General features: G+C 34.9%; 1 protein-coding gene across 9 annotated transcripts; it reads right to left on the reverse strand.

Annotated features, from left to right (window-relative positions):
- Nucleotides 1–548: 548 nt before the first annotated feature.
- LOC139898712 (probable calcium-transporting ATPase 6, plasma membrane-type) lies at nt 549–4,477 on the reverse strand. 9 transcript variants are annotated; one of them, XM_071881471.1, is made up of 9 exons: nt 4,259–4,477; nt 3,759–3,900; nt 3,288–3,378; nt 3,032–3,079; nt 2,938–2,955; nt 2,719–2,788; nt 2,310–2,412; nt 2,122–2,227; nt 549–1,659 (listed from the first exon to the last, which is right to left on the reverse strand). In XM_071881471.1, exons 3-9 carry the CDS (start codon nt 3,337–3,339, stop codon nt 1,457–1,459), a joined length of 600 nt encoding a protein of 199 aa, XP_071737572.1. In that variant the 5' UTR covers nt 3,340–3,378; nt 3,759–3,900; nt 4,259–4,477; the 3' UTR covers nt 549–1,456. The 9 variants fall into 9 exon arrangements, 8 of the variants coding, with proteins under 8 accessions (XP_071737572.1, XP_071737576.1, XP_071737577.1 ...); XM_071881475.1 differs by having other exon boundaries at nt 3,235–3,378; XM_071881476.1 differs by lacking the exons at nt 3,288–3,378; nt 3,759–3,900 and adding an exon at nt 3,235–3,271.
- Between the last annotated feature and the right edge of the window lie 8,948 nt (nt 4,478–13,425).

Consider the following 13,425-nt stretch of genomic DNA (forward strand, 5'->3'; position numbering starts at 1 on the left):
CATGGTACCTTTTCCCCTTCAAAATTGACCATATGAGATGCAAGTTTATTGTAAAACTGAACTTTAACTCTAATAAATCAATTCTTTATTATGATCTTCCAAATTACCCTGATAATAATTTTAATTCAGTCACAGGAGTTATGATCATCCCAAACTACGATTTCATTTAGGTTAGGGTTTAGGTTAGGGTTTAATAGCCTTTTGCGATTGGTGGCGCCCATGGTGGTTGTACGTTAATCAAGATACACATCAGGTTTGTTTCTTAATTTTGTGAGATTTTGCTTAGGTTATGCATTGAAACTTTATAAGTAATTAAATTTGTTGCTGACTTGCGATATGAATTCTAAGTTAAGGCAGTTGCTTCAAGTTCAGACCCAACACCAATATCACGTCCCCATTTGGCTACTTTAACGATTGTTGCAAAATCATCATCTATGACGATGACTCAGCTTGCTCTTTAACAACCTGTTATCATACAATATTATGAGTGCCTGTTGAAGATGTCTCACAAGACACAAAGCATACGACAAAAAAAAAAGAAGATGAAAAAGGAAATACTAACTTTAATTTGCAGTCATTTGATTTGTATAAAAATAGAAACATGAACATACACACCTACTACAAAAGATCAAGTCAAAAGCTTATCGGATGAAGGTGGATAAATGGGTATCGCAAACGAAAACAATGTTTGTCAACCAAAATAAAAACGAATACGCCCACCTCTGTTCCTGATATACCCATTGCCTAATCTACTTCAATTTTCTTTTTTCCTCCGTCAATATGTAATTATTTCCCCATCATCATCGATAATCTTGTACCAATACTATTTCCGACGCACCTTAGAATGCACGTTTTTTACTACCCGAGAGAACAGTAATCACATACATCATCTTTTTTTTCCAAGTTAAACGGCTCCATTTTTAGTAGTTCAATCTCGCTATGAACAGTACCAAAATCACAACCCAAAAGTAAACCGTATTCAAATATTGCAAGTTCAGATGGAGTACCTAAAAATAGAAGTTTTACCATTTGTATCTTTAACTACCTCGAACCCTGTACATTCAAATATACACTGTAACAGAACGTTTGATAAGTTTTCGGGTAAATTCAGAGATTCTTTGGTGTTTTTCGCTTTACCAGATACCCATTGATATGATTGGTTGTTAACGTCCCGGTTTTATCAGTGCATATGCAAGTTGAAGAACCCATCGTTTCAGAAGCATATAGATGTCGTACAAGTGCATTATCGTCAATTAATTTTTCATCGCAAAAGCAAGACTTAATGTGACAGCTAACGGTAGTCCTTCAGGCACTGCAACAACGATAATCGTTATCGCAGTCGCAAAAAAGTGTAACATGCTCAATGCAACAACAGAGCTCAACTTCAAAAGCTCATCTCTCGTTATCTCGAGTAGTCAACACAAGAAAAGTCAACACAGCAAAAACTAACCCAATTTTACCAATTATAGTATGGACTGTTTAGTTTCACTTGCAATGGCGTCTCGTTTTCTCCTTTGCCACTAAATATTTCCTTTAACTTTTCCCATTTGGTTCTCATACCAATCTCTGCAAAAAGCATTTTACCCGGCGCGTCTTGCACCTTACGTCCACAGAGAAGAAACAGGTTTTCTTCGTTTATATGCACAACTTTTGGTTCACCTGTTAAGCTAGATTTATCGATTAACAAACTATATAATGATATAAATATCCTGTCAGCAGGAACTTGATACCGATTGATAAATGTACAACGTCTCCTACAACTAATTAATAAACCGAGACCATTTTTCGAGACTCGTCTCTTGTTACATGACAAAATCTTTTTCTTTTCTTTGTCTAAATCTTTAAGTTGTAAAATAGTTTGTACACACATTTTCCAATACATCCCTACTTTGTATGAACGTAACACACCTGAAACATACACGGAAAGAAAAGGGTTTTGGATGGAAAAATCTTAACATACCGACCCGACCCCGCACCCGACCCAAATTGTCACACTTTTTATACGTGATGTAAAATACCTTATACGTGATGTAAAATACCTTTCGTGGTTTTCAATTTTTGTCATTTAATATACCTTAGACGCAACGGGGCTTAAGAGATGCAAAAAGTAATTCCATTTACCCAGAAATCCATTAGAATAGCTTATGTCACCGATATGAAATATTATATCTATGCTTCCATACAGTACTTCTTTTGCAATCAACTCCATGACATAGAGAGATCCAGGCTACAATAATAACCAGTAAAAAAATTATTATCAAATCACGATGACATAAAAAATATAGCTATAATATATATAGGTAGACTACCTGTATATAGTTCTCCTTGAAAGCATCATGAGGAGCCTTTCCCATGTTACCATATGTAGGTGGAGTTTGGAGGTTAGTTCTATCGCTCCATCCAAACGAATCACTAAAATATATGGGGAAATCGATGAAAAAAGATTGAAGAAAGATTGCCTTAAAGACAAAAAGGTGTGCGAGTGTGTGACGTTCCAAATATGTATGGATATTGTGTAGTAGTATCGAGCCCTATCGTAACTACTGAATAAATGTAGCCTGGATCATGCCAACCCAAAACTTTTGTTGGACTTGGTAAAGTTGAACCTTGTGTTTCAAATAAATATTTCAGTGTTATTGGTTTATATTGAAATTGGTTTCACTATGAACTGGAAATAAAAAACGTCGATCAATAGGAAGGAATAGACTATAAACATACCCGAATGAATTCAATAGGGACACCTTGATATCAAGGCTTTCATTCTCTTTCCCACCAGAAACATCATTTGCTGTTAAGTTTCAAATAGAAGTAATACTATTAGTTAATTTTGGTACCATTTATACATTAATATAATATGTATGCAACTGATATTAAGTTGTATAGTCACAATCTTGCCACATCTTTTTCTGGATTATCTAGATTAATATTCGGATGTACCTAACATGTTCCCAATGTCTGCATAACAAACCAAAACCACAATCATATGTAAATTCGTTAAAAGTTGCAAGTACAAACCGATTATTTGCATTACCTATAGTTGCAATGGCTTCAACTGCACTAGTAGCTCCCATAAGAGGACCTATCATAGATTTTGTAAAGTTAATCCTCAACTAAAGCAAAAAAAAAAAAAAAAAAAAAAAAAAAAAAAAAAAAAAAAAAAAAAAAAAAAAAAAGAAAAAGAAAAACAAAGTTTACAAAACCAATCGATTATCATGTCGAGTACTAAGTGTTAACCTCGGATATATATAGTATGAGCTTAAATCTTGAATTTCTGAAAGAATCATCACCGTTGACAAAGCGTTCTAGTAATGGACAAGATCCTAAAGGAGTCCTCATCATATAATATAGAGAAATATTATATGTAGTCTTGCCAGGAACCTAAATGAGTAAACAAAAAATAAGAAAATAATAAATTAAATGGCCTCCCAAAAAAAGTTCCGAGTTTAAGATTCCAATAACAAAGCATGATGAAACAAGTTTCCATGGCTTGAAATTACTATAATCATCATATAATAACTTTCTATCATACAATCTAAACACCCCTTGAAAGACAGAAAACCCAACGGATATCATAATTGTCTATAAACAATGCAACTCAAGATAAAAGGAGTGAGGCCACTGATTCCTTTTGTATAGTATGACTATACAATGAATTAAAAGAATAGTACGAGTATAAAATGAATTAAAAGATCAGTATAGTACGCTACACAATGACTTAAAGAATAAGACATAACATGATGATGGATTGAATGTAATACCTAAAACCACAAGTGCGATAATTTTCCCATCGATTAGCTGCATTGCTAACAGACGCAACCATTCAAATCGATCATATTTATTTTGTAAACCGTGAATCATTGAATTCCGGCTTACTCATCTGACCGGTGCTCCATATGAACCCTAGCCAAAAATAATGTTTCTCGTAAAATCACATAAAATTTTATAGTAAAAATCATGCAAAACCTTACCTTTCTTCATCCCTTCAAGAGTTCAAGGTCATCATAGTAATTACAGTAATACATAAAAATGAACAAATTGTACATGTATTACATAGGGTTTAAAAATTTGAAACGAAATTAAGGAAACTTGCTAAAGATTAAAACCCAATATGTATTAGTATTATTTGACTATATCGATTGGATTGAACCTAGAAACTGAAATTTAATACTTTTTTTGCATAATTAGAGTTGAATCAAAGCACACAGTTGAATCAAAGTGTAATAATGTAATAAAAATAACTAAGATCGCATAGTTATACCTGATAACCCTGTTTGTAAGACCTCAAACATTTAATCAGGATCTGAATTTCTACAATTAATTTACGGATGTAGGACGACCATATTTATCATTCGGAATCGGACAAATTTCATTATATGCAAGCGTGTAAGCGTATTGTAATCAGTATCGATTCGAATTTGATTGATTATTAGGAACCCTGAGATGATAGGGTTTTGTTTATTTTTGCATATGAATGAATAGATTATGGAGAACCCTATTTTTGTTAAACTGGTTCCGTGTTTATTTTGAAGGTTCAGGGGTAATTTAGGGAGATCAATGTTAAGAATGTATTTATTAGCTAATAGTGTTAGATGATAATTTTTAGTAATTAGATCAAAGGGTATTTTTTTTTTTTTTTTTTTTTTTTTTTTGAAAGGCAAAGTAGAATATTATTACTCAAACTCAAAATGGTTACAAAGGTAGATCAAAGGGTATTAGAATGTAATTTTTTGATTTAAGGATGTCGAAATGGGTTTTAGAAATATATATTAGTTAATAAAGACTCTCTTTTAAGGTATAGAGTGATATTGTAGTATATAATAAAGGAAAAGCTAATGAGTAACAAGGATATATGTTAAGTTTTTTTATTTTTTTATTTTTTTTAAGGTATACTCACACACCTCCTAATACTAATACGAATATAATTTTTCAAAATGAACATGAATTGTATCTCATACTCCTTACATTAAATGAATGATTTTAATAAATGACATTTGAGTTATAAACGGAATTGTTTTATAAAGTTCTCGTTATTTTAGTAAAAAACAGATTTTTTTTTTTACGAAAAATAGAATATATAAATAGAAGGAAATCGAGTCAACAAAATGGTGGCTAACCGTACAATTCAAGGCACCTACAAATTTACAATCTTTATACTTTAGATTTGTAAGCCCAAATTCAAAAACCGTAACGATCGTACACATTAAAAAACGTACACACAAACATTAGACTCCCTATGTGATAAATCATCCAATAAATATGCACTTAGAGCATAAGATACCAAAACTCATATAATAATAATAATAATTCATAGAGTACATGACAATTGGCATGGTATTATATACTAGCATTTACTTATTTATTTACATATAATCGTTTGTCTAGTTGTACCGATCAATTTGTGGATAAAATTTTAGGTTTACAAATTACTACGTAATAGTTTAAGAAACAACGTATAAAACCAGTTTAAAATACTGTGGTTGAACATAAGAACAAACGACTAAAGTTAATTTAGAAACATAGTCATTCACGCCGGCCCTTTCTTTGTTTGAGAGTTCATTCTTGCCATTGTTTATACCAATGCTTTTAAATAAATCATATAAATCCACATTGTTATTCTCTCCATTTCAACAAAATAATATACTAACAAACCAAGTTCTACAAAAGTGACATAAAATCATATCTTTTTTTTTTTTTTTTTTTTTTTTTTTTTTTTTTTTTTACCATTCTCTCTTTAAACTAACAAAGATGCAAATGCCCCCACCTCCACCCCCATCGATGCCTATGCCTAACATGAATTATAGCATGAGCATGATGCCGATGCAAATGACCTTTTTCTGGGGATCACATGTAATCATGTTATTCGATGACTGGCCTAATGGTAAATCGGGAATGTACGTTTTGGCTCTAGCTTTTGTTTTTGTACTTGCGGTAGTAGTCGAGTTTCTATCTGGTTTTCCCGCAATCAAGATTGGATCAAATCGCATTTTGGGGGTGGTGGCTCAATCTTTGGTTTATGGACTCCGTATGGCGCTTGCATATCTTGTTATGTTGTCTGTGATGTCGTTTAATGTTGGTGTTTTTATTGTTGCCGTGGGGGGACATGTGATCGGGTTTTTTCTAGTGAAGTATCGAGTGGCGTTGAAAGTGAAGAATGATTTGGTATGATTTTGAACGATTTCGAGTTGAAGTTGTATAAAAAGAAATTTGATATTTGACTATTTACTCATTTGTCTATGATGATAATAATGCACTTTAATTTATGATTTTAAAGTATTCATGAGTTTGATGTATATTTGGTTTAGAGACCTTATGATATGATAAATACCTCTATCTTTTTATCTGTTTATTGTGAAATGACGATGAATGGTTTTTTAGCTAATGATTTGTAGAATTGTAGTACTGTGCTTCCTGTATCTGTTTAATTGTTTATAATTGTGTCAAGCTTTTCAATACTTCGTTAGTTTTTTTTGGGTAAGTGAGGAAACACTTCTATGAACGAGCACATTGGCTCTCCCATAGAAGGTAAAACCTCGAGTAATCAAGACCCCCGAGCACGAGACTGGTACCGGGTGAATTGCGCATTATGCTCACCCTCTAGTCACAGTCCCTTTTTAAACAATTTGGCATAGCCAGAAATTGAACCCGGGTGGTGTGATTCATTGGTCAACTCGGTACTTTGTTAGTTTGTTTGCTAGTTCATAGATTGGTTTACACGTATTAAGGATATCGATACATAAAGATATCGATGAATATATTGTTGTTTATAATTGTATCTTTACCTTTTATATCTCCATGTAATTAAGGAAAGTTGTTGTGTATTTCTCCTATATATTGTATCTTTATCTACGAATGAAATTACAATTGTTATTATCCCTCCATATGGTATCCGTAGAAATCGGTCCAAAACCCTAAACCATCTCTTTATTCGTCGCCTATCTTCTTCTCTATCATCATCATCGCCATGTCTTCCCATACTATTCCCAATGATGCGGACCCTAAAACCCCCATCATACTCGTTACCCTCACCAATATCATCAAGCTTTCTTCAGTTAACTATACCTCCTGGAAGCTTCAAGTTCAAGCCATACTCGATGGCTATGGGTTATTCAAATTTCTCGATGGCTCCTTTCCTGCACCAGCTACTGACATCGACGTTGGAGGCAGTTCATCACCAAACCCAGCCTATCAATCGTGGGTACGACAATATCGACTTATTTTTGGGGCCTTAATCGACACCCTTGATCAGCACATCGTACCACTTGTTTCAACAACCACCACCACCAAGGAGATGTGGGACACACTCGCTAGTACTTTTACGAGTTCGTCTCGTGGCCACATCAAACAAATCAAGATGCTGCTCAAACAAATCACCAAGGGTCCTCAAACTATCACCGAGTACATGCACTCTATCAAAATATGTACTGATCACCTAGCGTTACTTGGTTCTAAGATGGATCAAGAGGATATTACTGATCGAGTATTAGAGGGCCTCGATGATTCGTACCAAAGTGTTATTGACGGGGTGAATGCTCGGGACAAAGCTATCACTTTTGAAGAGCTACATGAAAAATTTCTCAATCGTGAGCTTGCCATTAAAAACCAACCAACTCTTTCTCCTCTTCCCGTCACTGCAAACAATACTTTCACTCGTCCGATTCCACGCAACACCTACAACAGTGAACGAACATCCGAATCTACTAATGTGTACACCTCTACTCGGTCATCTGGATCTTCGACTCATACACCCAACAATGCATTTACAGGAGCTCGCCCGTTTCTAGGACGGTGTCAATGGTGCAACGCTAAGGGGCACTCTTTACAAAAGTGTTCTGTATTTGCTGAACAACATCCATCGATTGCACCCCCTACCTTTCGGCAACTAACACCACATGCTAATGCTACAAGTCTTGCACAACCATCCGTAACAGCTCCATGGCTTCTTGATTCTGGCGCTTCGCATCACATCACCAATGACTTAGCCAACCTTGATTTACACAATCCGTACAGTGGGACGGATCAGATTATTCTTGGTAATGGTACGGGTTTAGGTATCTCTCACATTTGTTCTACCAATCTTTATACATCATCCAAAACTTTTCAATTATCTAATGTTTTATGTGTCCCTCATATGCATCGTAATTTATTATCTATCTTCCAATTATGAAAAGATAATCACTTACTTATTTCATTCACCTCTGATTATTATGTGTTGAAGGATCGGCTCACGGGGACTACTCTCATAACGGGACAACCTAAAGATGGTGTTTATCAACTCGCCTCATCCGTTTCATCCATTGTTGCGTACTCCACTATTCGGGCATCTACAACAGATTGGCATCATCGTCTAGGCCATCCGTCTCTAGCTATTTTTAAATCTTTAATGCATATGTTGAACTTAGACATTCCTAGTGATTTTTCTTTGAATTGTAATTCTTGTCATTGCAATAAAAGTCACAAGTTACGCTTTCACACCAACACTTTACATTCACGTGCTCCTCTTGATATTATTTATAGTGATGTGTGGACGTCTCCTGTCTTATCTATTGATGGTCATAAGTATTATGTGGTGTTTGTTGATCATTTTACGCATTATGTGTGGTTTTATCCCCTTAAGAGAAACTCAGATACCAAAGAGGTTTTCATTCGGTTTAAGGCCTTGTGAAACAACCCAACCCGTATTCCATACGATAAATTTTTATTTTTTTTAAATAATACACATTTACCCGCCAATTAAATATGTAAACCATTCCACAAGTTCCATTTAAACGTACCACAATTTAAATGTTTACAAAAGGCACGAAGGCCATTAATTAAGTTTATTATAAGTTTGACCCACTACAAATGATAGTTTATAATCCAAACGACACTTCGAGCATGGTTTGGGACTAAACTACCCAAAACGTTAGGCCAACTTCAAAGCTCCAACAAAACATCATCAAGGGACACCTAATGCCCGATAACCCCTTTGCCCTTGTTCGCACCTGCATCTAAAAAGATAAACAACGAGAGGGGTAAGCTAATGCTTAGTGAGTGCAACAATTATACGATTACATATACAATCTACTTACTTGCAATCACTTATACATTCACCGCATACATGCTAGCAATATAAACAATCATACTATCATGAGTATAATACAAAACCTTCCACCATACGAGCTAGCATAACGTTAACATATAGATTAAACAGTATAATATGCTACAATCCAAACACAACCATGGTTAACCAATCGAACGAGGGAACGGTGTTTAAAGGCCGTCGGAGTTCATAACAACCATTAGTGCACTTAACACCTCGTACACTAACCCCACGGGTGGCATCTTAACACCTCGATACATCACCCCTAGTGGCATCTTAACACCTCGATGCTTCACCCATCAAACATTCCGGAGTGGTGTCTTAACACCTCGACACTTCACTCCCTAGGTGGCATCTTAACACCTCGATGATTCACCCCGAGTGGCACCTTAACACCTCGATGCTTCACCCGTCATGTGAGAAGTGGTGTCTTAACACATCGACACTTCACAACTCATACTTCACAAATAAATACATCATATATGCACGCATATAATTATTCCACTCACCTTAGCACTTCGATGATGATTATGCACTTCTGAAACTTCAAGGCAACGTACCTAATACATAAGTACACATTCAATTACACAACTAGTGGAATTTACCACACTACATATCACTTGAGCATTTAATGACCCATTTGCATTAAATAGCTCACCTACCTCAAAACCGCCCATAAATGGCCAAGACTCATATTAAATCACTAAAGCTAGTGATTTAAGTCTACTAACATTAATTAATCGCAACTTAGGGTAATGCGTACCCATTTCATCCAAACTAGGTCAACATTACCCCCTTTGACCCATTTTAACACTCTTTCAACATTAAACAAGTGTTTTAAAGCTTAACAACACCATTAATACTTACAAATCTTAAATCATAAGGCCAAACCCTAGGTTATAGCTATTTAAGATTTCCTTTCACCCACATAACCCAAGTTCACCCATTTTAACCCCAAATGGGTCATACAAGTCTCTAGTGACCAAAACCCTAACCATAAACCAATAAAAACTCGAAACATAGAGTTAGGACTTACCGAGACTATCAATGTGTAGCTAGAGACACAAGGAAAAACTTTAACACTTGGGTTCGGGCAAGATTCAACCTTCTTCTTCACCAAAATGGCCCCTCTCACTCTAAAAGTATCACTCTCTCTCTAAGATTGATTTTAATTAATTGGAAATGAAATGAATGAGGAGAGGATAAGCTTGAACCAGCATTTACTCCCACAAAACCGACCATAGGTGAAAAGACAACAAAGCCCTCAAAAGATTCCATTTTAAATGGACAAAATTGTAAAACAGCGACAAATGTCGCGATCCGCGACAACATGTCGCGATACGCGATACCATAACGCGATAAACATTTTTGAAACGCGACACTTTCACAGAAGTGAGAAAACCCTAACCATCGCGTTCTAATAGGTTTTGTCGCGATCCGCGACTCACTGAGTCGCGACACACCGAGCCAAAACGCAACAGTCGGCCTGAGTGAACATTTTCTACACTTTTGAATATTTAGCTAAACATAAACAAATACGAATACAATATTAAATGTTTACGAGGATAAATACGCACCTTACAACACATTCGGAAAGAACGGGATGTTACAACTCTCCCCCACTTGAATCGGAGCGCGTCCTCGCGATCCAAGCCGCATGACAAGCTGGAAGATAAACCAAAACAAACTCTTCGAAATCCCATGTAAACTCGGAACCCTTTCGGTGTTGCCATTGCACTTTGTAGGTTCTAACTTCCTTGTTTTGCAACATCTTAACCTTCTCATCAAGGATTGCAATCGGTTCTTCTGCATACTCTAACTTGTTATTCAATGAAATCTCATCTAAAGGCACCCAAGTCGAGTCATCCGCAAGACACTTACGAAGATGGGAAACATGAAACGTGTTATGGATTCCTGCAAGTTCTTCGGGTAACTCTAGTCGATAAGCAACCTCGCCAACACGTGCCAAAACCTTGAAAGGACCAATAAACCGAGGAGCTAACTTTCCTCGCTTTCGAAACCGAATAACACCCTTCCATGGAGAAACCTTAAGCATCAACATATCACCTTCTTGGAACTCAATCATTCTCCTACCTTTATCGGCATAAGACTTTTGTCTATCTTGCGCCGCTTTAAGTCGAGCCCGAATCATCTCAATCTTACTATTCGTCTCTAAAACCAAATCGGTACTCCCGATTTCTTTTTGACCCACTTCTCCCCAACAAATGGGGGTTCGACATCTACGCCCATAGAGCATCTCATAAGGTGGCATTCCAATACTAGTGTGGTAACTATTATTGTACGAGAATTCCACTAACGGTAAGTGCTCATCCCAACTTCCACCAAAATCAATAATACACGCCCTTAACATATACTCCAACTTTTGGTTCGTACACTCGGTTTGACCGTCCGTTTGAGGATGATACGCCGTGCTCATTTTCAATTGAGTACCCATATCTTCATGAAACTTATTCCAAAATCGAGACATGAAACGAGTATCTCGATCCGAAACAATAGATATAGGAACCCCATGTCTCGATATCACCTCCTTGATAAACAACTTGGATAAGGTCTCCAATGATATCATTTCCCGAATGGGAAGAAACAAATCACTCTTCGTCAATCTATCAACTATCACCCATATCCTGTCATATTGGGTTCTCGCCGTCTTTGGTAACTTAGTAATGAAGTCCATGGTAATGTACTCCCATTTCCATTTTGGAACTTCCAACAGTTGTAACTTACCATACAGCTTTTGGTGTTCGGCTTTAACTTGCAGACACGTGACGCATTGTTCAACATACTTAACCACATCACGTTTCATACCGGGCCACCAATAATCCTTCCTCAAATCATAGTACATCTTTGTTGCACCCGGTTGAATGGAATACTTTGACTTATGTGCTTCATCAAGTAGCACTTTTCAGTTACCACCCATCTTAGGCACCCAAACTCTTCCTTGGAACGACAACAAACTACGCGAACCCATAGTAATGAATTCCGATTGCCCCACAATTCGTTCCGCATGCTTGTTGTGAACGTAAGCCTCTATTTGAATCTCACCAAGCTTTTCAAGAAAATCATTAGTAATAATCATACGTAACGACCCTACTCGTATTGCCGGGTGTTGACTCTTTCGACTTAACGCATCCGCGACCACATTCGCCTTGCCCGGATGATAAAGTATTTCACAATCATAATCCTTTACCACATCCATCCATCTACGTTGACGATAATTCAAATCTCGTTGAGTAAAGAGATGTTTGTGACGACCCGGAAATTTTCGACCAAATTTAAACTTAACCTTTATATGTTTCCGACACGATAAGTAGAATTTGTAATGTTGAATCTCAAAAAGTTTGGAACTACATTCATGTAATCAATTACCCTTTGACCGTGTTCGACGATTCACGAACAATTATGAGTATATAGATATGTATATATAATATATAATATTAACTGAAAACATTAACAAAGTATTAGATATATGATACTTTACATGAACGTATTTGTTTCAATATGATTTTCAACGAAATTAAAAAAAATATATTAAATGATTGAATTATCAGAAACATTGAATTATGATTACAAGTATCTGTTGAGAGGTCCACTATGATTTGAGAAAATCTATTCCTCTTAACGATATTCAGAATAATTTGTAAAGCTATTTATAAATAAAAACAAAAAGTGTCATTTACGAAAGTTAGTGGAGAATTGGTTTCCATAATATTCTATTAATCTATTTTCAAACGTACAAAGACGTTTTCAGTTTAAAAAGAACTTTATTATTAAAACGTATATAACTTTTATAAATATCTAGAATCACTTTTGACAACTCATTACTTAACCAGTATAATAAATATAACGCTATTTATATTTTATTTCATTAAATATATATAACAATTTAAATTAATATTATATATATTTATACGCGTATTATACATACATAGTTTTTATACTTTTACTATACTTTAACTTTACCTTTACTTTACTTTTACTTTACTTTAACTTTAATAATTCACTTTAATAATTCATACTTTAATAATTCACTTTAATAATTCATACTTTAATAATTCACTTTAATAATTCATACTTTAATAATTCACTTTAATAATTCACTTTAATAATTCATACTTTAATAATTCACTTTAATAATTCAAAAATCTATTATAAATAGAATTCAATAGGTTTCATTATTTCATAGAAACTTGAAAATATATTTCTCTAAACTCTCTCAATCGATTTATATATATATATATATATATATATATATATATATATATATATATATATATATATTTGCTCTGTATTATTTCAAGATATTATTAGTATACATAAAATATTAC

The sequence above is a fragment of the Rutidosis leptorrhynchoides genome, chromosome 3 (assembly GCF_046630445.1).
Source record: "Rutidosis leptorrhynchoides isolate AG116_Rl617_1_P2 chromosome 3, CSIRO_AGI_Rlap_v1, whole genome shotgun sequence".
Classification (NCBI taxonomy): Eukaryota; Viridiplantae; Streptophyta; class Magnoliopsida; order Asterales; family Asteraceae; genus Rutidosis; species Rutidosis leptorrhynchoides.

Coding starts and splice junctions, on each gene's coding strand:
- LOC139898712 (XM_071881471.1), bottom strand. CDS start 3,339: ATGATGAGGACTCCTTTAGGATCTTGTCCATTACTAGAACGCTTTGTC. Junction 2,413..2,718: donor TCCCTATTGAATTCATTCGG/GTATGTTTATAG, acceptor CATATATTTTAG/TGATTCGTTTGGATGGAGCG. Junction 2,228..2,309: donor TCAAGGAGAACTATATACAG/GTAGTCTACCTA, acceptor TTATTATTGTAG/CCTGGATCTCTCTATGTCAT.